Genomic DNA, 27,956 nt, shown 5'->3' with positions numbered 1-27,956 from the left:
TTCCCCTGTCTGCTCTTTGTCTGGCAGGGGCTCCAAAGTGTACAGCATCCCCGTACATTAGCTCCAAGCGGATCTTTAAACGGCGATCACCTTGTCAAGAGTTCTTAATAGGATTTCATGTAAAATTAGGATCTGGGGGCATTAGCACATGGTGAGCTGTAATAATCTAAACAGGTGATTGTATTCATGGGAACTGTTTGCCCTGTTTGTGAAGCATCCAGGTCATTATGACAAGGATTCACACCTCTGGAACATTCTCACGGGGCATGTTGCAGCCTCCTCCCCTATTCCAGCAACCTCTCCACACTAAGGTATATTTTATCCATAGTTTCCAACACTCTGGGCTACAATAAATGTAAAAATGGTGTTGTTTACCCACCAAAGACTTAGAGAACAGAACTGGGGGCCCCTGTAACACCGGGGAAATAATTCAGGAAGACCATTTAACTCTAGGAATACCCTAAAACAGAAAAAAGGAGTGCTCCCGTGGCTCCCTTCTTGAATTTGATCAGCAGAGATGAATCTGTGTGAAGTAGAAGTGTCATCTGCTTCTCCTCCGACTGCCATCCTGCCCTCCCTCCTTTGGTTGAAGTCATGGATACTAAGCCTGCCCCCCTGCCCACCCCCCATTTCTGGTACCCACCCCCATCCTCTGTATTAAAACTGAGTCAGGGGATCTCTGGGTGGCTCAGCGGTTTAGCACCTGCCTTCGGCCCAAGGTGTGATCCTGGAGTCCCAGGATCAAGTCCCGCATTGGGCTCCCTGCATGGAGCCTGCTTCTCCTCTGCCTGTGTCTCTACCTCTCTCTCTCTCTCTCTCTGTGTCTCTCATGAATAAATAAAATCTTAAAAAAAAAAAAAAATAAACCAGGTCAGACAAAACGAATAGCGGCACAAGCTGTTTTATTTCATGTTGTTAAATAGCTACATCTGAGATGAAGATTTTCCTTTCTGTGACTCGGGTTGGAAAGATAAGGTCTGGGAAGAACAGCTTTGCAGACAAAAGACTTTCTGGAGTTGGGGGATGTCTGGTTCCTGCTCAACACTTAACTCTGTCGCCTGAGGTTACAGATGCCTCCACAGCTCCACCGCGGTGGCTGTTCTTGTAGAGAGATTTGGGTATTTGTAAAGCTCCAGATGTGGAATATCTGTCGTCATAAAACAAACTTATTACTCTGTTCCCGAGGTCTGGGTTGACTTTGCTGATGTCTGCCTTTGTGTAAGCAACACCTCATATGAAATAAAGGACGGGCCACCCCCAGTGGCCACTCGGAATGCTCCTGTCCCACGATGTGCCTGCTGGTGATGCCCTGACGTGGTGGCTCCTCCAACGTGGGCAGCTGTGGGCTGAGTTGTGTGATGGGGCCTTCCCCGGGCGTGGTCCCTCCCGGCTGGGCTGGGCTGCAGGTTGCTTGGGAGTGTATCTGGTTTGTTCCTCAACTGGCCACTGTACCCCATCCGGCCCCAAACTTGAGAGGCTCGGTTTCCCTGCTCCTTTAGGCAGATGGGCAGGTTCAGAGTGAACTCTTCCAGCTGTTTCTTAGAGATCGTCTTTCTAGACACTAGCCTTTGAAAACCAAACAAAGGGACTCAGCCATCCATCGTTTACATTGGGATAACCTTATCTCCAACAGACCAACTTGAATCCCCTCCCCTGCCAGCGTTGGACCTGGTGGGCCATCGGGTGGTCGTCTACCCCCAACCTGGGCAATACAGAGGATCCTGTTCCAAATCTCTGTGTTTTGGAATGTGGTGGCGAGGGACTTCCATCAGATGCAGAGAGAAAAGAGAGACTCTTAGGATGCTTCCTGGGGAAGGCGGAGTTGGGGGTGAGGTGGGGTACTCAGGCGTCCTGGTGTGGTGATCTTCAAAGACCTGCCCTGCCAAGTCAGGCCAAGAGTCAGCTGTGCTGCCCAGCGGCATCCTGTTGCTATGGCAACCCGGGCTCTGAAATGGGGCTGGGAGAGGATGCTGGTCTTAAGGAGCTGTGGAGATGGGATGAGGCATGTGCGTCACCCCTACTCCAGCGTCGATGGACAGACCAGTCCCCCTCTCAACCTGAACTATCTGGGTGCCCACAGGTGTGGAGAAGGGAGCTTAGAACGCAGCGATCAGGAAAGACTGAGGTCAGCTCTCCCTCTGCTGGGTCATTTAAGGGGTCCAGGGAGAAGTGCCCTGGCTCCAGGCCACTGCTTGCTGGTCAGAATTTATTCCCAAATATGGTTGGGAAAAGTCACTTTTTTCACCTCCTCTCTGTTAATGTCTCCTGAAAAGATGGTGTATCCTGAGGTCATCTGTTTCACAACACACTGCTGGGGGTCAAGGAGAGTTGCACAATTACCAATTAGCCAGGTGGAGATGGTGCTGCACCCCGTGGTGGAAACCCTGACGCGCCTTCGCTCTGTATCCGTCTCCTCTTTCCTCTCCTTAGAAACTATATCCCTGCCAAGTTGTTTTCATTTTTCATCACTATGGCTCATTCCTCACTGATGTGTCTTTAAACAAGAAGCATGGGCGTAATGGAAAATCATCCTTCAGGGTGGCCATTCCCTTCCTGAATCAGGGAGCCTCCTGCTCTCTGACCCACCTCCTTGACTTACCCAGCTCTGAGAGGGGCAAACCTCAGCTGCCAGCCCAGGCCTCAGGTGACGGGGTGCCTGCCTGGGTTCCCTTTCACCCCTGCAGGTCATGGTCCTAAATCTGAAACCATCTGAGGTTTTAAGGGTGATTGGAGATGACGGTGGAGACTGACGGAAGGTGCGGTGTGCCATCCTGAAATCCATTCAGGCCTTTCCTTCTGGAGGGTTCTTGTAGAGTCCACGGGATTGAAATGAACTAGTCGAGTGTCTGCGCAGTGGCTGAGGGCTCTGTGGCCTGGGAAGGCCACGCCGGGCGTGCAGTGCCCTCTGCTGGCCAAAGGGCCCCATCGCTGGGCGCCAGGCCTGCTGGAAAGGCTTAGGGACCCACAAGGTTGGCCCCACACCAGTGGTTTCCTACCAGCTCTGCAAACGAGCCAAGACTGCAGAGAGCCGGTCCTCCTCACCCACGGATTCCAGACTGTACGGTGTCGAGAGACGCAGGCTGGAATCTTCAGGTGAGCAGCAAAACTTGTGTCCCGTAAGGAAGGCCGACGCTCCCAAGAGGGCAGCTGAGGATTCAGGGTCTCCTGGTGGCAAGAAATCAAGAGGCAGAGGTCTTCAAAATCTCACATTGATTTTTTTCAGAATTCAAGATCTTGTCATTTGCCAACTGGTTGCTAAAAAAAAATTGTCCTTATTAGACATGCAAATACTAATGCAATTCATAAAAGGTTAGAATAAGCAAAGAAATCCAAACTGCCTTTAAAGTGTTAAATCTTTACTCCATCTCCATCCTGTTCCTCCCCCACCCCACCCTCCATTCCATAGGCCATTTTAAAGTTTATTTTTAAGTAAGCTCTACACCCATCGTGGGGCTCGAACTCAAAACCCCATGATCAAGAGTCACATGCTCCTTTGGGTGAGCCAGCTTGGCGCCCCTCCGTAGGCTATTTTTAAGCTTAGCACAGCGTTTGCTTACGGTCTCAGCGATCCCCTGGTGGCTCCTGCCTTGGCTGACCTCCAGGTCCAAGCCTTGGTGGCCGTTAGTTATGGATGCTTTTACCCTGCACTGCACCACGACAGGTGCACACGGATGCGCCGTCTTATCACAGGCTGCAGACTGCACCCTCAGGTGACCTTTGGGACGCTGCAGTGGCCACCCCAAAAGCCTCACCATGGCCACAGCCTCTCTGCAGGCCTTTCGTGAGAATTCCGACCGTTCTGGATGCTTCCTCTGTATGGTGTTCACTTTTGCTCGCTCGGATGCACACCTTCTACAGTAATTCCTTGCATTCAGTATGTAACAGAAGAGGAGTTACCTGGTCCCATTGAACTTCCTCTGTCCGCAGAGAACGTGAGGCTGCTCCTCCCTTCATCCTGTCCAGGCAGACTTGTCAGCTCCAGATCCAAATTGTCATGCCAAAGGAGGGAAGGGTCAGAAAACTGAGAAAGAAAAAAAAAATTAGTGTTCCTACAGTTCTCGGTGTCAACACCATTGAGATAAAAGGTGATTTTTTTTTTTTTACGTTTCTTAATTTAAGGGAAAATTTGTTTATTTGCCTTTATCTTTTTTGTTCTGTTTGCTTTTGTTTCTAAAAACCATTGTATTAGAAAAGTGAAGGTATTAATTTTTGAAGCATACTTGTAAGTCGAGTGCTCTAAAAATATGTGGAAAATTCTGAACATGGGAAGTCTCCTTTTCTTCAGCCTGGGGAAACTAACGCTTAATTTTCATTATGACACAAACCAACCAATTAGGAAAATCATGAATCGATGCTTTTCAAACTCTGTTCTTGGTGATAGTTGTTAGCAAGTGAAAACATTGAGAATTCTTGAGTCTTGTATTTAACACCCGGAAATGTATTTTCACGTGCTAACAACCAGGCAGAAGGGCTCACGCGGCACCGTTGGCCAAGGAGTTGGTCTTAGCACAGGTGTGGCTTTGACATGTGCTCCCTCCTGGTGGCATCTTCCATCCATGCAGGACTCCCTCCCTGGCACTGAGCTACCTCATGCTACAAGACTTGCTTTCTCGGTTTGTGACCTTCCAGTCTCTTTACTCTTCATCTCTCTCCCTCCCTCAGAGCCACAGATAATTATTTTGCATAGAACTCCAGGCCCATAGTTTCTTAGCCTCCCCTCCAAACGGTAGAAAGCTCTGAAAACTTTTAATTCTTTGGTAACCCATTTGGCAGCAGGTGTTGACCTGGCCTGAATGGTTGAGGGTAATTTTTGCATCTTGTATGTTCATCCAGTTGGGTGTGTTACTGTTCCTGGTGCAGAAATTTGAGTGATTGACCTGGGGGTCCACCATAATATGATGTAAGTCCTGTATTGCGTCTTTAAAACCCAAATGCATCTGACTTCTGAAGCTTGCGTGGCCCCTGGGTGCTGGAAAAGAAGTGTAGTGGACCTGTGCTAATGGCACCTGAAGCTATCCATGCACATCTGTCCGGTGATCACAGGGTGGCACCCATGGAACTGATGGAGGGCACATGACCAGGGTGTGGCCTTGTCATCCACGGGTTGGGCTGCTGCTGGGAGTTCCCTGGAGAAAAATGAGCAGCCTTGCCAAATAGTGTAGGGTCCTGCTGGTTACATCTGGGGCATGGGGTGGGCGTTGTGGGGCTGGGAATCACCTGTACACCATATTATATGCCACTTGAGGTCTGAACCATGGGTTTCCCCTTTCAAAAAAAAAAAAAAAAAACCTAAATATGCCCCAAAGCTTCTGAGGAAAAATCAAGGAGCAACTGTAGCTTTGAGACCATTACAAAATTGACTTCAGTAAGCCTTTTCCCCCCCACAATCAATCTTCCCCCAAAGCCTCATTTTCTTCCCTCAAAAAAGTTTTAATAATTTGTAGTTAACTGTGGGATCATGTCAACCATTTACCAAAGGCTAAGCCAGTTTTTTTTTTTTTAACCCATTGATCCCTGACCCCTGTAGAACATTTCTTCTGATAGACTTGATCAAACAAACCCCAGATCCCCTATTAAGGGGATTCTCTCCAGCTCTCTTCCCAGGAAAGGAACCTATTGTTCTTGTTTGGCTTCTGAAAATGCTCGAACAGGTCATTTTGTGATAGCCTCAAGACCAGTGACTCTTGGGTCTCAATGAAGAATGAGAGAGAGATTTCCGGGCAGTTGTTCTTGGTGGGCCAGCATTGCCAAGACCCTAGTTAAATACGCTGACCTTGCCCATATGCTGGATGCCACACCCGCCCGCAGAGTCTTCGCATGCACCAGCAGGTGCTCCTCCCTGTTGCCTTGGCCTCCCCTGCTGCTCTGTTGGGTCACTCACAGGTTTGTTGAACAAGACTATGGACACATCATTAGAGACTTGTAGGATGGGGCGAAGGAGACCTGAGGAGTGGTGCCATTCCCTTAGGATCCCAGGCTCGGAAAGGTGGGAGCCTTTGTCGTACCCACGCTGCCAGGTCTATGGGGGCCTTTTCTCCTTGTACTGGATCATCTTGACCTCGCATACTGAGTATCTAGCCCCCTTGTGGGCACAACGTGCAATATATGGAGGACTCCAAGGGTTCGTTCAGAATTTGGCAGCACTGGCTTATGGTCATATGAATTCGTCAGCACATCCTAAAACTTGGTGTCTCTTTATCAACACAGTGTTTAGGTAGATTTCCTTAAGAAGACTTTTCACGTGGAAAGACATCAATTACTTGGGGTGAGTTCTTTCGTCTGCCTAATGTTTATGAAGACTAGGAATTAGAATAAACTATGAGGGCATTTTTTTTTAAACTTGTGATTTTTACAAATGTAAATGAGCAAGGACTGAGGGTTTCTGTGCGTTGTAGAGTCTTGGTCCTGGCAGGTGGGCTGCTAATGGTCATATTTAGCAAAGTCAGTCCATCCAGATTTCAGACCTCACTGGAGGAGAAGGACCCATTTCTCTCGTACTTCCTTTTGTTTTGTTTTGTATTTTTATTTTTATTTTTATTTATTTACGATAGTCACAGAGAGAGAGAGAGAGAGAGGCAGAGACACAGGCAGAGGGAGAAGCAGGCTCCATGCACCGGGAGCCCGATGTGGGATTCGATCCCGGGTCACCAGGATCACGCCCTGGGCCAAAGGCAGGCGCTAAACCGCTGCGCCACCCAGGGATCCCTTGTACTTCCTTTTGGGTGTGTGTTTTGTGTTTGATATACAAGTGAGTGGTCATAAAATGCAGTGGTTGTCCTGTGTGCTGCCCTTTTAAATCTCAGTTTTCTCTTGGAAACCCACGTTGAGACCTCCCACCCTCACGGCTGCGTTCTGGTGCTGACAAGAATCTACAGATCTCATGCAGACATCTTTCCCCTTCTGCAATGAGCTAGATTCCTTGACCCCAAACCTTTCAGCCCTGGATCACCCCTCACCTCAAGCTAACTAAAGGTCAGGTAGGTCTTTCTGTGGTTTGCCCCACGATTTTAGGATCTCCCCTTTGGAGGAGAAGATGGTGGTAGTTTTCTTGTAAGGTTTGGCACTGGTGACCCTACTTCTGAAAAGACCTGATTTGCCCTCTGACCTTTCTTGAATTCCACTGAGGTCATCCTCCGGGCCTCTGAGCCAGAGGGAAAGGTATCCACATAAAAACATCCTTTTTTTTTTTTTTTTTTTTTTTTTAATAATTATAAACATGGAGCCTGCTTACCCTCGGTCATTTGCAAGTAGGTTCTAGAATTCTCCTCCCTCGTGTGACACCACAACCATGGTTTGAAGTTGTATGCTTTGCGCCAAAGAGGGACAGTGGGACACAGTCCCCCCCTCCTTTTCCTTCCCTATGTGTACCTTCATTTGTTGTTAAACACTTGACTGGATAGTGTCAAGCAATGATAGTGGTGATAAATTCGGTGGTGGAGAAGGGCCTGATTGTGAGTGGAGGCTGGTATAAGGCAAAGGGGGATGGGGCTGGCTTTCTGAGCAGGTGCTGCCCAGGGACCCCAGGGCCGGCGCAGAGGATATGGGGTGCTGGCCTGGACACCAGCCAGAGACCGGAGCTCACAGCTCTGCTCGGAGGAGGGCCTGTCCCTGTCATCGGGAAGAGGGTTATGCTAATTAAGTCTTCATAAATAGCTTGCTCCCCGGGAGAGCCAGGGAGGAAACTGTGACATTTCATACATTTTTGCTTCAAAAGAGATAACTGGAAGGAAGGGGATGGAGCTTGGAGAGTCAGTGGTCACTGCCACTGGTCCCGGCCAGCCTCTGCCTGGTGGTGGCCTGGTGAGCCTGGATTCACTGGTGACGAGGGAGGTGCCGCAGCCGGAAGGGCCAGCATAGGGGTCTGCTCCCTGCACCCCCCAGCCTAAAAAATACCCAGACACAGGAGTCCGTTGCCCGTTTTCTTCTTCTTCTTCTTTTAAATAATAGGACGCAGACTATTTGTGTAAGCCAATGCCTGATCTTTCCCTTGATTGCATAATCGAGATTCTGCTTATCAATTTTTCAGGACGCCATCTAATTATACAAATTAAAATTCAAAGGGAAGCAAAAAGAATGATTAGGCCTCACTTGGGGGATTGGAGGAGGAGGGTGTGAAAGCCGGCTTGCCTCGGATGGTAATGCTGTCATTTTTCATCTCTAAGGCACTTTACAAATATTAACTAATTAATTCTCTCACCCCTCGGCTACCATGAGGTTCTGACTTCACGCCAGCGTGGAGAAGGACCACGCTGCCGCTTGATGATCAGACCTCAGGACCCAAGCAGATGGAAATTTGCCAGCTGAGCTCTGGGGTCCGAGGCTGCCCCGTGGGGGTCTCACGGGCACCAGCCCTGGCATCCACCTGGCTGCCCCTCTGTCTGGGACTCTGGTCTCCGCTAAGAACCCCCTTCTCTCCTTGCTGTTGCTGCCTTTCCTAAAGCCCAGCAAAAGCAGGGTGTTTTATGATGCATCGGTCATGTCTGCGCCGGGGACCTCCCACATGTTGACCCGCATGGTTTAGGATGGCCTTCACCTCCTCCCTAGTCTGGTGTCATCAGATCTCAGGTTTGGGGAACTCTCCGGGTTGGGAAAGGGCTTAGTATCTCTGGGATGTTGTGTTAATTATTTATGTGATTGGAAATTGTGCTTTTTTTTTTTTTTCCCCTAGCTCTTTAAAAAAAAAATCGTGTAATTATTGCCATAAATCTTTGGGGTGCGCCTCATTGCTGGGAAATTAGCCATTAAGTACCAGGAAGTCTGGCTTCTCCTAGTCAGACTTGCATTCTGACCTTTGATAAAGTAACTCCCAGCGTTTTTGCATAATTGATGACCATACGTAATAATTCTCATGATTAACCCTGGAGCCTCACTTTTGCCTCCTATCCCCCCTCATTTGCTGGGTAACTAAGGGCAACTTTTCCCGTGTGTGCACGTGTTACAATAAGACGGCAGCAATGAGTCAGAGCTCGGACGTTGTGGGGTGCAGAGAGCGACTTGTGGCTTCAGTGGGCACATTGGATGAGCAGGAAGGTGGGGGTCAGAGCTCCCAAAACACCCCCTCCCGAAGCCGCCCTCCACAAACGAGCTGGGCAGCAGCCCCCCGCTCCTCAGGTGGCACGTGGCTCTCCCACCCGAGAGTCCCGCAGCCCCCAGCCCAAGTGGGAGCCACTCCTCTTCTGCCTCGTTTCTGCCTGCAACACTGTGGGCGCACTGGGACGGGCACGGTCACCGCTCCCCGGTGTCTAGGCCAGCAGCCTGGACCCTGCCGTCACCGGTGCCATCTGTGGCTCCCTCCAGATGCCAAGGGGGCCCTGGAGGATGGCAGTGGACACCCTTGGCATCAGTGGTTAGGTGGTGTGTGGCTTCCTGCCCCGTTCTCCTGTGGTGGGGTCCGGGGCATATGTGGTGCTGAGCAGCAGCTCTGGCTCGTTCCCCCCAAAGGGGCCCTTGGGAGTTTTGTGAACTGCCTGCCCGGTGAAAGGCCTCCAGAGAACCTGTCCTCGCCCACGGGCCTGGGCCCTACCCCCTGATGGTCCGGGTCGTCTGGAGTCTGCCCCCCTGTGTTGGCAGAAGCGGGCAGGCCCAGCTGGCCCCGTAGCGTGGTCGCTGGCCTTGGAGTACAAATCACTAACAATTCAGGTTGTTGGCAATTGGTGTTTACAAAAAGCCAAGAGCTCTAGATGCTGCTGTTTACTGTTTTCAGAAACAAATAACAACTGTCTTGTGCGTACGTTCCCTTGAGACAGGGCGGGAGCCTGGCCTACTGGACTCCAGCAACCTCCGCATCCCGTGTTGGAGGGAGGAGAGAGCCCGCGCTGGTGGCAGGTCCCCTAGTAGGAAGTGGCAGTAAAGTCCTGCATGACCTGTTGTCCTGTGCCCGCAGGGTGTCCAGAGAGTAAGGATTCTTTTCTCCTTGTTTCAGGGTTCATAGTGGCGTAATGCCCGCAGACTCCTGCGCGTTCCCCTAAGTTCTTAGAGGACCGCTTTGCCTTTTGAATCAGAGAGTTGCAAAGTTCGATAAAGAATGGCCCTTGTGGATAAGCACAAAGTCAAGCGACAGCGATTGGACAGAATTTGTGAAGGTAAGAGCCAGCGTCATTGGCGGGTTTGTGACCAAAGGCGCGTAGTCCCGCCCTGGAACCCTCGCCCCGCTCACCGCTGACCCCCGCGGGGGGATCTGGTTCCCTGTTCAGACCGAAGCCCACTCCGGCCAGAAGCCCCCCGGCCCGAGCACCCCTGCGCGTGTCCTGGGCCGTGTGGTCAGTCGACCTGACCCGCGTGCAGGGCTGCCCGGCTCCCAGGGTATAGGGGTGGGGCTAGGACAGCTGGGGAGGGGGTGGCCCTCGGTCTGTTTCTTGCGCACACCCTAGGGTCACCCCTGCGTACGGAGGACACTGGATAACAGGGTCATCTTTTTTCACTTCTCTGAGGTTTCCGGACTTTTATCTGTTTCTGATTAAGATATTTACAGTGATGAATTCCAAGATATTCCTGAAGAGCCCAGCATTGCCCCCTCATTATGTGTTCACATCCCTGGTATCTTTGAAAATGTCTGGAAGTGTTTTATTCATGAAAGGAAAAATAAACATAATTAAAATCTAATGGAAACCTGGGGACGAACCTCTGAGATGTTGATTAAACACCATCCCCTCCTAATTAGGGAGCGGCGAGAAATCCAGAGCGCGGCTCTGGGCCTGGGGTTGAGTGCTCTTGCCAGCCACGTCCGCACTGCCTGGTTCCTGGTGACCTGGCCGTGGGGTCTGTCACTGGGGGTCACGGAGGGGAGCCTCGCAGGCAGGGTGGTCATAGCTCCCCCGCCCCCACCCCGCATGTGCTCACACCCTCCTGGGCCTACCTGCTGCCCACGTGGACTGGATTGTCCTGAAGGCAGATGTGGCTCAAGCCACATGGGGTGGAGGCATCAAAGACGTGTTGTTCCGTGTCACTGTAGGCCCGGCGAGCGCTCTGTGATCCGAGAGTGTAGCAGTACTCACTGTCCCCCTACATCCCTGGGGTTCTGCAGCTGTGTAGGGGGTCTGGGATTTAAAAGTTTGGTTTGGTTTTGATAAACATGACAAAGTTCTCAAACCTACAGAAAGCTCGGTGGACTTTCTGATGGACACTGATATGCAACTTCATTTACCAGCTGGTAACATTGGCTGTCACTTGCTTTCTTTTTTATTGATGTTCCAATAGAGATACGTGTGTGCACATGTATGTGTGAATGGATGGGTGGACTTTCCAGAACCATCTAAAGGTTGTAGATGCAACAGTTCCTCCTAAGTACCTATGGCATGTGTCCCCTGTGAGGACCTCTCCTGATGTAAACACGGTGCCATAACCACCCACCGACGCAGGGAGCTGACCCTCCCCGCGTGTCCTCTAATACAGACTGCATGGTCTCCCTTGCTTCCGCTCATCTGTTTCCAGCTGCTTGGTTTGTGCAGAAATGAATCAAGGGACACATTTAGTTGTCCTGTCTCCTTGGTCACTTCTTCATCTAAAATTTTTGTCATGGTCCTTTTGACGTTCAAAAGCATTGGTGGTCCTTAAAAGAGCCCAGGCCACCTGGTTGGAAGTATCCCACAATCTGGGTTCACCCGATCAGGTGGGGATTTATGGAATTTACTTCTGACCTCTGGTGGCAGGGTGTTTCGTTTAAGGTTTCAGGGGCCCCTGCTTGAAAAACTAGTGCATCAGCTTTCTGGGGTTGGTGTCCAGAATGCCTGTGGTGCTGATTCTGCCCCCCCTGGAATCCAGGATCCCTATGCGTATCTGGACGTCCCACATCGGAGACGTGATCGGGACTGGAAAGCCCGTGGCCTTTCCCCTCTGTGTTTTAGAGCTGTCACAGAGGCAAAACCATTGATGGCTCTTTCAGGCCCTCTCTCCCGCGCATGGCTCACCACCCTCCCACCCACTCTTTATGACGGGAATTTCAGTATCTGCTTCACCCGTGAACGGCATTCCTGAGATGGTCGCAGGTACAGTTTTTTTAAATTTCTCAATAGTAGGCGCCATCAAGATAGACGTGGGAAATTCGGTGGCTCGGATGTTACTTGCAAAATCCACGATCCCAGATATTCGCTTGCTGTCCCGTCCAGTCTAACAGCTGTTCCAAGGTGCTTCATTGGTGGCCCTCGAGTTTATACACCGAGTTAGCATCGTTCATGGGCCAGGACAGGTGGTGCCCATTTTGCAGCTGCTTACCAGCAAGGCACAGGGCGGGCAGTATGTGTGTCCATGGACCCGGGCGGTCTCCTGTTCCTTACTTGGCCTTTCCCTCCAGTGAGCTCCATGGATTCCGTTCTTTCTCCGTCTTGAAGTCCTCCTGCATCTGCATCCCTGGCTTCGCACTGTCCCCAGTATCTTTTCTGTAAACTTGAACTAATTGCTCTTTAATATTCTTCCTGAAACTCCAGCGAGCCCAGCAGACTGTTGTCTCCTTCCCACTGCCAGTGCTTCCCCCCCGCCCTCCCCCAGGACTTCCTATAGCCCATTGTTTTTTATTTTTATGATTAAAAGCATGAACGCTGCCTTGTTCTGTTGTAGCCGCTCTGGGATCAGAGGAGCTTTGTCATCTTGGCTCTTGTTCTCTGGGAGCAAACCTCCTCCAGACTGCTGTCCTCCCGCCTACCTCACAACCCCAGCACAGCCCCTGGCGGTGGGATCTCATGCGGGTAGGCCCTCCTGGGCCCCACTCCTTCTCCCTCCCTCCCCCCCTCTCTTTTTTTTTTTTTTTTTTAAGATTTTATTTACCCATTCATGAGAGACACAGAGAAGGGGGCAGAGACATAAGCAGGCTCCATGCAGGGAGCCCGATGTGGGACTCAATCCCAGGTCTCCAGGATCACACCCCGAGCTGAAGGCGGTGCTAAACTGATGAGCCACCCGGGCTGCGCACCCCCCCACCCCCACCCCCTTAATGAACACTTTTGCTCCAGCCTACCCAGTCTGGTGGGATCTGAGCACTATCCCGGCCCAGATACTGCTGCTTCCAGAATTCCTGCCAGCCCTCCAAGGCAGCCTCTTCCCCCTGGAAACATCAAGGTCTCCTCCTGAGCCCCAGTTCCCTGTGGCCACTCCTGGCCACTCTCCCCTTTGTGGCTCCCTAGTTAAAGCCCGGGTGGAGGAAAGAATCTGACTCCGGCGCATCTTTGCAACCCTCTCCCCCACCCCCTCCAAGGGATGTTTCTGCCGCGATTGAAGCACAGTGCAGAGCATAGCTTTGCTTCTCACCAGCCAGTCTTTGGGACTTCATCCAAATCAGTTGGAATAATGGTCTTTCAAGCTGACTTAAAAGCCAGATTTTAATTTTTCTTTCTAAAGCTCTATTTTGATATTTTTAATTTGCTCTCTGCTCTTTCTGATGCCTGTTATCCAACAGTCCTAGAGTGCTGTTGGGTAAGAATTCTCATGGAGCAGGGACTGGTCAGGGCCAGGCTGCCATCTCCTCTTTTTGGTGTGTAATTTAGGTCTTGGTTTCCCACTCTGTTAAGTTTGCTGGCATAATTGATCTATTGCATCTGCGAGTTGCACCGTCAGAGCCTCACTGTGTTCCTGCAGCACGGCCAAGCTGGTGTGATTTGCCCCAGACATCTGTTGGTCAGAGAAGAGGGCTTACTGTCGCTCAGCATTGCCAATAGTAACCCGGAAAAGCATTCTCTGGAAAGCATTTTCTGGGTTTGTAGAAGGGTAATATGCCAGAATGGCTTTGCTGATGACTTTTGTGAGAACATCTTATTGTGGGTTATGGTGGAATAAATCAGTAAACACCGTCCTTTTCTGTGGCTGTGGAGAATGTAATTTGGAAAAAGTAGATATTTCATTTTACTTTATTTTGTTGGAACGTCTTATACACGTGGAAAAATGGTCCTGGCGATTGCATCAGTTGAGCTGTGATTAGTGCCCCTTTATAACATAAGTTGGGAGAGGACTTTCCCTTTCCTCTGCAGGAGAAAAATAAATGATGTAAACCTCCTTTTTTTTTTTTTAAATTTTTTATTTATTTATGATAGTCACAGAGAGAGAGAGAGAGAGAGAGGCAGAGACACAGGCGGAGGGAGAAGCAGGCTCCATGCACCGGGAGCCTGATGTGGGATTCGATCCCAGGTCTCCAGGATCGCGCCCTGGGCCAAAGGCAGGCGCCAAACCGCTGCGCCACCCAAGGATCCCTAAACCTCCTTTTAAATAAACCATCCTATTCGATGTTTCTTGCCTCGAGGATGTTCTCATGAGCACAGAGGGTAGGAGGAGGTGAGAAGGTCGGCTGGATGAATGGACTTGGGGAAAATAGAGACCAACTGATGAGTAGTCAGTTGATCTTGAACCCGAGTAGTTATAAATTCTGGGAATCTTTCTGTGTCCACTTTGTCACCAAGGAGGAGTCAGAAAATGCTGCAGGGACGAGGTAAAAGACCTTCCTCTAGTTGCATTCTGCACTTCTCAGTGGGTTGAGTGGGACACGGTGAGAGGACATTTATTCCAGTACATCATTCCCCTGAGAAAGATTATTCATGGTCCTGGAATGTTCCAGAAGCAAAGATGTCTCCGAGCCTTCAGGTTTTCTGGATGGCTGAGGTGGTGGATTCATTGGGGCAACTGGGAGCTCTTCCCTCACAGCAGCCTTCATTGCCTGGCTCACACCCACTGGAGCCCATGGAGCAGGGTAGAGAGTAGTCGGTGGACTCGGGCCAGAATCACTTTGTCGTTTATTCGTGTGCTGTTCTGTTTTACCTGTTTTTGTCTCAAAAGCGCTTACGGCACTTTATACAGGAAACATGTTGAAGTTGGCCATCTCTAGGTAGCCCACAATCATTTCTAATAAATATCCTTAAATAGCCCCAAAATGTGGATTTTTAAAAAGGGGACTCATAATGTTGCTATACATTATAATTATATGTTTGGATCAGGCAATTATGCATATTTCCAGTAATTATGTGATTAGCAATAATTACATTAGCTATGTAAATATACAATAGTCAGCTAGACACAACTTTAAACTCTAGGCATAAACGAACATTCGGCAACAATGTGCTTGTGTAAAGGATCAGTAAAGGTAGGGAGCATGGTCAAGTTGACGCTTAATGGAAGTTATTTGCAAGGGCTGAAAATCGACATTTCCCCTCCTCTGGTCGAGGCTCCTCCCCTGGGGTGCCCACTGTCTTGTCAGCTAGGGATTGGGTTCACAGAATTGCCCATATGCAGTCAGGCCCTCGCTCTCTGCAGAGGAGAATCAGGTTAAATGTTTTATTCTCTATTGCTACTCATCTGTAAAATGCAGACTTCAGCTTCTCTTTGCACTTGTCGTTTCACTGAATGGCCTCCAACTGCAGCTGGCAATTTCTGTTAACTCCCCGTGTTTCTAAGAGCAGCGTGTCAGGGCTGCCCGTCTCCACCTGGGGCTCCAGGGGGTGGGGTGTGGGTATGCTCAGCCAGTGGCTGCTGCGTCTGCTGTGTTCCCCACCACGATGCTTTTTTTTTTTTTTTGCCCTCCCGAGTGCCCTGGAGCCACCTGACTTGTCTTCCCAGCCTGCTTTGCGTTGGATGCATTTCATTTGGTCATGGCACCTTTGAGGAAAGGCTATCTGCTTTCGGGCTCAGTAAACACTTCATGGGAGCCTGGGTTCCAGTGGACCCAGGCCTGGTCTCCTTCATCAGAGGAAACTGTCCCAGGGCAGCAGAACAATCCTGGCTTTTGAAGAGCCAGACACCTGTACACAGTCTCTCCTCCCCCGCCGCCCAGATTTGGAGGATGTCTTGGGCTTGAGTAGCTCCTCAACACAGCTCAACCCAATTAGAGGTATGGGGGGGGACTATGAAACCAGAACCCCAGGATACAGTTTGCTGCCAGCTCTTTTTGGACTGTGACTCCTCTTTCAGAACCTACAAGTGATACAGCGAAATGAGGCTCCTGTTTCTGATCGGTTTATACTCAGGACCACAAACCATGATTTCATGAACATCCTCATATTAATGGGACTCTTGCTGCAACAGAGCTTGAGGTCTTTGGCAAGCTCTCTATCTCCAGGGAAGCCTCGGGTGCCTATCCAGGTCCAGGCAAGAATCGGGCTCAGCACCACCAGCTGGGCTGGGTGGTCGCGGGAGGAGGGGGGCGTGTTCTGGGTATCTGTGTGCACCTGCTCAGTGGTCTCTACCATGCCCTGTCCCTCTTGCCATGTCACTTGCTCATTGGATGGGCTGGGCCCTCCACTGGGCTTGTTTCCCAAGTGCTGATTGGAGAGTGATGTACCTTGAGGGCAAGGACTGTGGCTGTCCCCACCGAGTCCTGTGCCCTGTACGGTCACACCAGCCTGGTCACGTTATGATCCATGTGTTGAACAGACAAGCACGTGATGGAGAAGAGGACATGTTGCAAGAGACAGGGCTCTGTCACCTTAGATGAGGAAACCATGAGCTGTCTCTGCCAACTGATGCATTCCCTGGCTTATTTTGGGGGTGGTGTCACTGTAATAGGGGTCGATTTCTTTGAACTTACGGATAGAGTGACAAAGAGTGAATTGAGGAAGCTTCCTGGAAGTGGGTTATTTGAACTAGACCCATGGAAATGGTTCGGGCATCTCAAGGGTGAGAGGAAGAAATTTCTAGAATATTCTGAACCCAAAATAGGGGAAGGGACATAAAACATAGAATTTGATGGAGTGAGGGGGGTGGCAAGGTCGAGGTGGGTTGGGATTATAATCCGAGATGCTGAGATTTGGTAGGATTTTTGCTGTTATTGGACTCTTTTTTTTTTTTTACAAAGAAGAAGGAATGAAGTGGTTTTCGTCCAGCACCTTGCCTGAGGCTGCCCTTGTGCCAGGGGTTGTCAGCTTTTCCTGGTAGATTTTTGTCCTGTGGCTTGCCCAGGCCTACATCTGAGCCTGGGGTTCCAGCTCATGCTCTTTTTTTTTTCCCCCTTTTTTTCAAAACATGCCCTAAAAGAGGACTGGACTTTCTGCCCCATTATAAATGGGGATCAAAGCCAATTTCCGTACCACAGCTGTCATTAAGTTTTATAATCGAGGAAATCAAGTCAGGAGCAACATGCAAGCCTTCGTTTTCACTTCATTTTTTATTTTTATTTTATTTTTTATTTTTTAAAAGATTTTATTTATTCATGAGAGACACAGAGAGAGAGGTAGAGACAGGCAGAGGGAGAAGCAGGCTCCCCACAGGGAGCTCGATGTGGGACTCGATCTCGGGACTCCAGGATCACATCCTGGGCTGAAGGCAGCGCTAAACCGCTGAACCACTAGAGCTGCCCTGTTTTCACTTTTTTAAATGGCCAAATCTTACGTTACATGCTGGCTGGGACTGTTTAGAGGACCGCTTATCCTGGGAGAGTTGGTTTCGTTTACAAGGCTGTGTTTCGGGTCTGGGGTCTCCTTCTGACGGAGCGCTGACATTCCGAAGCCTCCGTCTTTCTACTAAGAAACGGGGAACATGCCTCACACATCCCAGGACATTCGGTGCGGTGTCATTCCTTTAATGACTGAAGTGATGCCCAGACATTCTAATTTTCTCTTTGCATTTGTGAAAATGTAGATACAGGCTGCCTTAAAACCTCGCTACAATGTCCTGTTTGCTATTTTACCAGTGCGCTGGGCCCCCCGCCCTCTCTGATTTAGACTCGCCAAGTAAGTGACTTTGATCGGGGCACTGGGGGAACAGGACAGAAAACATTTTTTAAAGGCAGGAAGCTGTTGTTCAACATAAATTGTAAAACACTTGACAGAAACAAACAACCAACACTGCCTGTACACATTGAAAAGTAGGAAGCAGGATGTTCTAGGCCTATTTCTGGCCCTGCTTCTGCCAGAAAAACAGCACGTAAACCACTAACGTCCGTGGTGTCCCCCTGGAGGCGTCGCCTGTGGGAGGCAGAGGCGTGGGTGCTGCTGCAGCTCCATCCTGGGACCCAGCAGGCGCAGGGAAGCATCTCGAAGCCTCCCCTTGCCACCTTCACTTTCAGAGCTGCCGTGATTTTCTGGCCCCACGGGCTAGGGGAGGACCAAGAAATGGAAGGCCGGCTGGAAACGCTCCAGAGCTGGGCCTGGCCGCCCCCCAAGAAGGAGCAAGCATTTATGACTACCAGGCGGGCTGGAAACAGCACAGCTGTCAGGGGACAGGCAGGCAGACCCAGCTCCCTTCATGTGAGTCCAGATTTTAGATTGTCCGACTCCACCTCGCGCTTGATATATATGGAATTCATTTATGAACTACTGTGAGGCGTAGACCCCCAGAGCAGGGTCTAGTCTTCTGTTTCCCATTCTTTTCTAGCAGTTTCCTAGGTCACCAATGTGATTGGAACATGAAATGCTTGTTGGTGATCCGCCCAACGACTGCTCCGTGGAAGGGCTGGCTGGTTGTCTCCTCCTTGATTTTCTTCCCTGTTCTTCTGGAACCTCCTAGATCCTCTCTTGGCGTTTTTCTGATCCGCATTACTTCACACAGGGAACGAAGAATTGGCTCTGGGAGGGTGCTGCGTATGGCCTCAGTGTTACCGTTCGGGTTATTCAACACGGTCAGCTTTTGCTTGGGTTCATTATATCTGCAAGAGAATTTGAGTAGTCTCTCGATTTTCAGGAGGTGGCTTTTTTACTCGATGCAATTTTCCGTAGTGATGCTCTTTGCAGGATTAAAGAGTTAAGTCTGTGAGACTCATTGCTCTTTCAGAAATTGGTCCCATCTTGCTTTATTTAGTCAACACGAGATTTTCAGAAAAGCGGCGCTCTCTAAAAGACTGCAGTGTGCTTAAAAAATAAATAAATAAATTCCACCAGAGTGTTTAGGAAAGTGTGAGTCCAGTTACAGGTGTTTTTACCTAACACAGGAAAACATCTGTCATAATATTTGGCAGCTTGCAGAGCCAGGGTTGCGTGAGTTTGGGTGGTTTCCAAGCAGAATGGGTTGGGTGATGGAAATGGAAATGGGCCTCCTTATTCTGGCGCAGGGGGTGGCACCCACCCTGCAGCCTCTCCCCCACTGCTGCCCCACCTCTGGCATTACACCTTCCGCTCCTTCTCAAAAACCTGCTCCTGGTTTCTTAGGAGCTTTTGGGCACACCTTCTTCTAGACAGTCCTGCCTCCATTGGAGAACTTGAGCCATGAACGAGACGTGCGGAAGCCGGGTGAGTCCCAAGAGCTACCCTGCTTCTAAGAGGTTCTTGGCAGGTGCAGTTCATGCACTCACCTCGGAAGGGGTGTGTCTGTACCATGAGCAGGGCCTCTTAGCCACATGGGGTTATACTTTATTACAAGACGAGAAGAAAAGGAAATGGCCCAACAGGCTAACCTGAGGCCTCAAGGGCAACGTCCGTCAGCAGTGGGGAGTAGGGGGAGGCTCTAGCTGCAGGAGCAGCCCAGTGAGCCCCACTTGGAGGGCTGGCACAGTCCAGGTTCAGGAATTACTTTCTGATGCTCATGTGGTTAATTTTATAGGTGACCTATTCCATAGTTGGGAGTGTGGGAAAATCTTAAGCAAATAACAGAATTATTGTGTTGAGGGGGTTTCCTTTTCCAGCACCAGGGCAGAGCTGTCCGGGGTCAGTGCAGGAAATTCTGGAAAGTGGAGCGTTGGCTTTAGAGTTTGACCTGCGTCCCACACCCTGTGGCCCTGGCACCCAAGGCACCCAAGTTCCATCCCCAGCATCTGGGATGCAGCATAGTCATACCTGCTGAGAGAGTCGCTTACGGACAGAGCACCCGGAACGGGGCCCGCCTGGTTTAGACGTTAGCAGATGTAAACATCCTGTGATGACACGTGGTACCAAAGACGCCTGGTTTCTGGTCACCTCTGGAGGAGATAAGGACTGCTGTTGTCCATCCTGCCCAGCCAGCCACGTTCTTTGGCCAGTGGTGGAAGAAGAGGTGACAGTAGGGCGGAACTTCCACTGAGAGGTCATCCCTTTTGCCCAAAAACTCAAGAGTGGAAGAAGGGGAAGAGAGGTAGAGGTAGATGTGGGCAAGGGCTTCTCGAGAGTATCTGGTTGGCGTCTTTTCTCCACCTGAGATGTGTCTCGCCCCAATGTACAGGCTTGTGTCCGTGCCACCCTGTCCCTGTGCTCCTTCTGAAAAGGGTCCCCCGCGAGACGCCCGTCCTGCCCAGCCTGCCCCTTTCCAGAGGGGAGGAGGCTCTGAGCAGCGCCCAGAGAAGGGGAAACCCTACGCAAGGTGGGCCAGCTCCAGCTCAGCCGAGCCGGGAACCGATCTGCTGAAACCAGATAGCGCTGTTTCCATTTGGTTCCTCCTGTCCGTTTTGATGTATCTCCTAAGTGAACACATCCTCGGGCTGCCGGCGTGACGGGTAAATGCTGTCCTGGTGTGGCCAGGCCTGTTTCGTCCCCTGCCCAGCCAGGCCTCGCAGCCCGTGGTGGCGATTGTGCCAGCAGAGGAATTCTAGAAACTGGCGCCAGCAGGCTGCTTTGATACATGGAAACTCAACGTTTGGCAGTGTGGCTTGCTCGTTTTTTTTTTTTTTTTTTTTTTTCTCCCTCTTTCCTTCCATGCATTCTAGGAGGTGGAAGGGTTTGGGGGAGGATTTGGGTTTCTTCTCTGGCTGCCAGGGAATTTTTCCAGATAACTCAAGGCTTTGTTGGTATTTTGGGGTCGGAAATGGGTCCGTGTTCGGGTAGCAAGCAGCCTGGGGTCCTGGGCCGCGTCCCCGAGCCATTCTCAGGCCAGCTCCTAACAGTCAAGGGGTGGCCACAGCTTTAGGGACTAGTGTTGGTTTAAACAGAGCTTGTCCCAAAGCTTAGGATGTGTGCTCATCGGGACACGGAGACACAGGGTGGCGCGCTGCCCTTCCCCTGAAACGGTCTTGCTTTATACCATATACATCCAGCTCCTGGAAATGGATTTGTACCTGCTTTCCTCTCTCACAGTAAATTTTCAGTGTTTCTCATTTTAAAAAAAAAATTTTTTTTTGAACAACTGGTACTTTTCTTAAGTTAAAGATTCTCCTTGACTCCGACACAGAGAGAGATGTAGGTGAACACACCACGCCGGGGCTTGACGGCTGCGGACGGCGCATTCTCTCCGCTCCACACGTTCTAACTGGACACCGTGGTCGCAGCTCCTGTTCAGCCGTGGATACGGTGCTGCGGCCAGAGGAGCAGAACCTGCAGCCTTGGAGGGTTGCTTCTCTTGCTTGGACCCTTCTATGTTGATTTAGAAAATGTTTTAATGCTCCTAGTTGGGGCATTCCTTTATCTAAATTAAATAGATGCTGTTCTTTGCATTGCTGTGCCCAAAGTCCCTAGCGAGGGGTGGAAAAGTCTTAATCCATGGGAATATTGGAAAAGCGTCCACAGAACCTAAGCCGGCCGGAGCCTGCTGGAATGATGCTTTCTCTGTGAACAGATTTAGAGGAAGGCGCACCTCAGTTGCAGCCACTCTCAGGTTTTGCTTCAAAATGTTGGGGTTTAGTTGTTGACCTCTGCGGTCATCTTAAAATGGTAAATTCTAGATTACACGTAGAGGTGTGTGTGTGTGTGTGTGTGTGTGTGTGTGTGTGTGTGTGTGTGTGTGTTTATCCCAGGCAGCAGGAAGGGGTCTGTGTTTTATGATAACAAAGTAAAAAATCCATTTGGACTTGAGCGATGTAACTCATTTGATTGGCAACCAGAGTCCTCGGAGCCAGATTTAGATATTGGCGGAGCATCGGGCTGCAGACCTGGCCCATTTTCTCAGGGCAATTCGTTCTAGAATTGTGCACGAGGGTGGTTTTTCTCTGCCCCCCCCCCCCATCCTGCCTTCCTGTTCACATTTAATTTGCTCTTAGCCGTGTGCAATGGATTAACATTTCATCAGGGTGGATTAAGATTGAATTGACATTAAAGCGGTCTTTTCCTATTTTCCTTCTGTCACTTTTAGGCAATCGCAGGCAGGGGTGGGGGGAGGCACCGGCAGGAGGGGGAGGCAGTGCTCATCCCAGAAGTACCCTGGTGAGGACCACGGAGATAAGCCAGAGCTTCGGTGTGAAAATAATTGCCAGTTGCGGGTCGGGAGGCCTGGCTGGAGCCCTCGGCCGCCGCGTTCCTCCGTCTAACGAGATGTCACATGGAACAAGAGCTTTAGGGGTTTTATTTAGCTCCTAATCCCCAGGCTGCGAGAGCCGAGGTCCATGTGAGCTCACCCCCCGGGAGGGAGGGGGGCCCCGAGCCTGGCGCAGCCTCCTCTCCGGGACTGGCGCTGCCGTTGGGGAGCGAGGCGAAGTTACCGAGAGTGTTGTGTTCTGTCTACTAATGTTTCGGAGGATTAATAATTCAGGCCGGACTTTGAAATAGGAAACCCTCAGTCGGTCTTCCCTGCCGTCGGGCCGCAAGGGCTGGAACGCAGCGGGTCTGTCGTGATGGGCGGAACTGAAGATTTCTAGACCGCGGCTTCCTCCCCCTGCCTCGGCCGCCGGCCCTCCTCCCCGATGCCGGTCCCCAGCCGCCAGGTGCTCATCGGCCGCTCCCAGAGCTGGGATGCAGCCGGGTGGTACGAGGGCCCCTGGGAGGTGGCCGAGGCCCCGGCGAGGAGCAGCTCCGTGGCGGGCGGCGGCGCGGCGGGACCGTGGGACGAGCCGCCCGGCGCCGCCGAGCCCTACCTCTACCGGGAGGCCTTCCTCAACTCCGTGGCTGGAAGGAAGAGCCCGGGGGCGGACTTCCCCTTCTACGACAGCAGGCAGGCCCTGTCCGTGATGCCTGGCCGCGGTGGCCTGCTGCCGCGGGATTACTACGGCGACGCGGCCGGAGCCGCTCGGGCGCCCAAGGAGGCTCGGCACCCCCGCGACCCGGGACTCGGCCGGGCGCTGCCTGGTTACGGCGGGACGGGCGGCAGGATGCCCTGGGATCAGGTGCAAGGCCGGGGCTCCGCCCTGCAGGACGCCGGCCCCCTGTACCGGGATCCCGCGGGCAAAGCGGTGGCTCCGGGGCCGCGGACGCAGAGCAGGGCCCCGTCGCCCCCGCGGTGTGCAGGGGAGCTGGCTGATGGCAGGTACGCGGCCGAGGCCCCCGCCTACCCCGCCGGCCAGCTCTACAACGACGTCGGCGAGCGGCCGGGGGAGTCCGGCCCCGCCAGGCAGGCCGCCCCCACCTGCCTGGTCGTGGACCCTGGCGCGGCCGGCACCTCGGATGGTGGCGCGGGGGTGGCCCCGGGAGCCCTGAGCCGGGGCTACGGGCCGGCCCGCGGAAGCGTGTGCGCTCGGATGGCCGAGGAGAACTACGAGGCCGACCTGCTCGGTGGCAGGAGGAGCGCGCTGCCGGGGTTCCTGGCCTTCCTGCGTGCGGAGGGTGTGGCCGAGGCCACGCTGGTGGCCCTGCTGCAGCAGGGCTTCGACTCTGCAGCCGTCCTGGCCACCATGGAGGACGCGGACATCAAGTGCGTGGCGCCCAACCTGGGCCAGGCCCGCGTGCTGAGCCGCCTGGCCGGCGCCTGCCGGAGTGAGATGCAGCTGCGCAGGCAGAGCCGGCTGGGCCCCCCGCCCCGGGCGCGCTCCAGCAGCTTCAGCCACCGCGGCGAGCTCCACGGCGACGCGTCCTCTCTGGGCGCCGCGGCCTTGCCGCCCCAGCCCGTGGGGCCCCTGCAGGCGGCGTCCCCCCGAGCGGGAGACCTGGCCCGCCGCCCCTCCAGCGCACCGTCCCAGCACCTCCTAGAGACGGCGGCCACCTACTCGGCCCCTGGGGTGGGCGCCCAGGCCCCCGGCTTCCCCTCCAACTCCGGGTACAGCTCTCCCACCCCCTGCGCCCTGACGGCGCGGCTGGGCCCCGCGTACCCCGCCCCGGCCGGGGTGGCCTTGACTCACCCGGGCCCCGCCGGCCCGCTCCCCCCGGGCCCCAGAACAGCCTACTCCACAGCATACACGGTGCCCATGGAGCTGCTGAAGCGGGAGCGCAGCGTGGCCGCGTCTCCCCTGCCCAGCCCCCACGGCAGCCCCCAGCTCTTGCGGAAGCCCAGTGTCCCCGCGGAGCCGCCCGCGCTGCCGCCAGCCAGCCAGAGCCTCCACACGCCCCAGCCGCCCTACCAGAAGGTGGCCCGGCGCACGGGGGCCCCCATCATCGTGTCCACCATGCTCGCTCCGGAACCAAGTAACGAACCCTCCCTGCCCTTCCTCGCTCGGGACGTGGAGGGGACGGTGCGGGCAGAGGTCTGAGCCCAGGACGGGGGTCCTCGCGTTTGGCGCTCTCCTGCCAGGCCCGGAGAGGCCGGCCCTCCGCCCGATGCACGCACACCCTCGCACGCAGCCAGCTGGCCAACCGATACGGGGTCCCTTGGGTCAGATTGGCCGTTCGGGGGGGGGCTGACCCCCTGGGACGGCTCGGCCTTCCCTTTCTCTGGTTCAGCTCCAGGTGATGTGACGTTCCCTTTATGGTGATGCAGCACAGCTGTGTCTCTGGGAGGAGAAACCCAGAAACCAGAGCAGAATGAAACCCCCCGCTCCCCGGGGTGGGGGGGGGGGTAGCGTGTTCTCCAGGTCGCCCTCGGTGGCTCTGGAGAAGGCGGGGGTACTTATCCGGTGCTTCCACAAATCGCGCTTCATTCATTTGCCGTTAGAAGCGCCTGGTAGCGTAGAAACGCACCTCCGAAGGGTCCGCGCCTGGATCAGAGGGAGGAAGCACCGTAGGGCTGAGTCGGGGACACTTCCGGGCTCGTGGGTTAAGCAAAGCAAGATGACAAAATCCCTTAGAACTCCCTGTTTCAAAGACAGACTTAAGTCTCCTGTTGGGAAATACAGTTGGGAATTCTGTTTAATTGTAGGAAACGATGTATTTTCAAGTTGAAGAAAGAGAGAAGCATCCTAGGTGGCTCTTTTCAAAACGTGAGACAAGTATAATTTGTTACGTGTGTTTCTTTGGGTAATTGTGGGTAAGATTCCAGGTGGACGTCCCTGAACACTTACTCCGTGTTTTAACTGTAGGATCTTACTGACAATTGAAGCTATACATCAGGGTTTTTTCCCCCCCTTTCTTCCTTCCTGCCTCCCCAATTTAGAAAACTTGAATCCCTTTCAAGTGATTTTTTTTTTTTTTTTTTTTTTTGGGTGCATAAGTAGAATTGTCAGGTGGAGGGACTGGTGTGAAAATAAGATGTACCTTTTAGTTTGTGGAGCTGGTGACCTAGGGGCTACCAGGAGGCTGAAATGGCGAGTGTGGCTTTGCAGATTGACCCACAGGCACTTGGCTTTCTTCTTCCCGAAGGGAGACTGAGTGGTTGGATTTTTCTGTTGTCTCCCACTATAGATTCTGGTTTTGTCTCATGTATGGATTTTTTTTTTTTTTTTAAGTTTGATCATACAATGTATTGGACTTTTTCCTTTTACCCCCCTCTAATCAGTATGTGACAGGAGAAAAGTCAGATGGGCATACGGAAAGCGGATGCACCTTCTCCCTCACAAACATTCCTTCTTTGCAACCAACTAATTTGCATGGCGATGACATTTGTTGCTCTAGTAATTTCATCTGATAATGGCCGGGCTTGCAAAGCGGATCTGAAAACATATTCCTTAATTATGTGTTGCTAAGCAACGGGAGGGTTTGGTCATAATCACAGAAAGATTATCTCCTCATTGAAGTCCTGGAAAGGTTTTGCTGAAGGGGGACCTGTAAAATTGCCTTATTTTCTTCTCTTTTATGTTTATTTTGCACTGCCTTCTAACGGAAACATTCCCCGTTATTTGGGTACGGGGTGAGGGATATTATTTAAGTTGTTTGGAGTATGATTGTTAACACACTGTGTTGCAGACCAAAGGATATTGATTTTTGTTTCCTTTGCGTGGCAGCCAGCCAGTGCCAAGGAAGCCTGCAGTCGGAAGTCTGCCAGCAAATAAATTTCTCTGTCAGATGATCTATCCCGTGGCGGTGGTTCTCCTCCTCGATCCTTCTCGTACATTCGGTGTGTCATTATGACCGTCCCTTCCCCTGAAAGGAGGGTGTTGGGGACCCGGCCGGGAGGGTGGGTAGGAACTTGGCTTCTCTCGGAGCCTTCCACCTGTAGAAATGGCATTTTGTGTGGCAGCCTTCACAGCATCAACAGCCAGACCTGGCTCTGTGGTCCCTACAGGGAAGTTCTGGGCAGCCGTTTTTGCCCCGCAGAGGATAGTGTTTACGTTGTTTAAGGGAAACCCCACAGATCTTAAAGTCTGGAAACCCAAAGCTTCCTTGGGGCAGCCCCAGCCAGCCCGGGCTGGGTGATGGCCATCGTCGGATCTAGCTGTGGCTTCCGCCGTCACTTCCAGCACAGCCAGCACGAGTATATCCTCACTTTGGTCTTCACCTAGCTCCGAAGGTTTCCCTCTGATCTCGAGGGGAAGGGGATCCCCAGGAAGGGGGGGACTCTCTTCTCTCTTTGGAGAGGCCATCTGTAGGTTTCTAGTGGGTTGGTTGGTTGGTTGGTTGGTTTTAAGTGCCTGGGTTTATTTCTACGTCCTTTGGTGTCTAAACACCCACTTGTGCTTCTTATTCCACAAACTACCTGCTTCGCCTTGGTTGACTTTGTTGGTATAAATAACAGGCTGTTTGCTAGTTCCGTGGGCCAGGCGGTCCTGGGTGACCAGGTGAGGAGGGACCCACGTGACAGGGGATCAGTGGGGCTGCATGTCAGACCTGGGTGAGCATCGGCATCTGGTGGATCTGCTGTCGCTTACACACGATGACCTGGTTGACTGTGGCCCAAGCTGCAGAACCTTCCAGCAGTGGCTACGGGCCAGCAGTGCCCCCTCCCCCCGATCACATGGTGTCAGTCGAGCCCTCTCTGTGACCGAGCAGCGGGGCGCATCCTGTAAACAAGCAGCACGGCAGCCACTGTCATATTTTTGTCTGCAGAGTGCACAGCCTGCAGAGGGCCCGCTGAGAGCACGCCCAGTGCTCACAGTTTCAAATGAGAAATGCAGCGTGGCCTGCTCTTTCCGCGGGGTCTGTTTCCTTCCAGGCATTTTTCCGGATGCAGTTGGATTCATTAAGGGTTGTGACCCCCATCCAGTAGCTGGGGGGGTGGGGCACTGCCCAAGGGCCTTTCGGGGCACATCCAAGGTCCATTTACACTGGGGCTGTGGGGAGATGGGTGGTTGTCACTGTGTTCTCGGTCATCAGAGCTGGTCATGCGTGTGGCAGCGTTTGATGTGGTGTCAACACATGATGTGTGCACCTGGCCTCCTGGGCAGGAAGCTCCTCCTCCCCCCCCCCCCCCCCCCCACCAGGAGAAAACTCTAGACTCCTCAGATCAGAACAGAGGATTGGGCGCATGCACACCTGGTATTCCTTCCCTGTCCTTGGCTTTCTTGGAGGGACCCTTGCACAGGAGGGTCTGTGCTGGTAGGTGGATGGAGGGGTGCTCCACGTGGTTTGTGGGTGAGGACTCTCAAACTGTCAGGCTGGAGGGAGGCCACCACAAGGGCCCAAAGGCACCCAGAGCCAGCCGATCACACCCACCCCCTGCCTGAAAGTAGAGCCAGCCTGGAGGGATGGGATGGGGGAATCTGCTGACCATGACCCTGAGCTGGCTCTACAGGACGGCAGGGTGATGGCACCAGCCCTTCTGCTGAAGAGCGTTACTTTGGCAAGACCTTGCCATTTGACTGAAGAGACGTGTAAGGGCAACCCTTACGCTCCTCAACACAGAGCACAGACTGTGTGAGGCAGGCTGTGAGCTTGGCACTTGGTCATTGGCTCTTGAGCAGCTGTGTGGTGGGCCCAGCTCGGGTGTTTGATGCTCACAAGTTTGTGGGACCTGAGCCTGGGGTAAGGTTGGGGGTGGGGCATGCTGCCCTGTGATACAAGGGACACACACCGGGGCCTTCTGGGAACCCCCTGTGGTGGGGATCACCTAAGGCCGTGGTGCATCCTAGAGGGAAGGGCTGAGGGCAGAGCACAGACTCTGGAGCAGCCATCAAGCCGCAGCCCTCGTGCGCAGGCCAAGGGAGAGGACACTGCCCCACCAGCACCAGGGCTCTTAAAGTCCTGGCTGCTCCTTTG

At 52.5% G+C, this 27,956-nt stretch overlaps 1 protein-coding gene across 10 annotated transcripts in view; it reads left to right on the top strand.

Moving 5' to 3' along the window:
• Positions 1-27,956, top strand: part of CTBP2 (C-terminal binding protein 2) — a 157,158-nt gene that overhangs the window by 99,107 nt on the left and 30,095 nt on the right. For 8 of the 10 annotated variants that reach the window (XM_026010691.2, XM_072740352.1, XM_072740353.1 and 5 more), the window contains one exon: positions 9,923-10,082. In XM_026010691.2, the coding sequence (XP_025866476.1) occupies positions 10,025-10,082 (58 nt within the window). In that variant the 5' untranslated portion in view covers positions 9,923-10,024. Of the gene's footprint in view, positions 1-9,922; positions 10,083-20,474; positions 24,075-25,811; positions 25,879-27,956 lie in introns of those variants that run through there. The other 2 variants (XM_072740351.1, XM_072740358.1) reach the window with 2 other exon arrangements.

Source organism: Vulpes vulpes, chromosome 15 (genome assembly GCF_048418805.1).
Source record: "Vulpes vulpes isolate BD-2025 chromosome 15, VulVul3, whole genome shotgun sequence".
NCBI classification, from domain to species: Eukaryota; Metazoa; Chordata; class Mammalia; order Carnivora; family Canidae; genus Vulpes; species Vulpes vulpes.
Note: the sequence above shows the minus strand (reverse complement) of the source record. Positions and strands in the feature narration are given on the sequence as shown.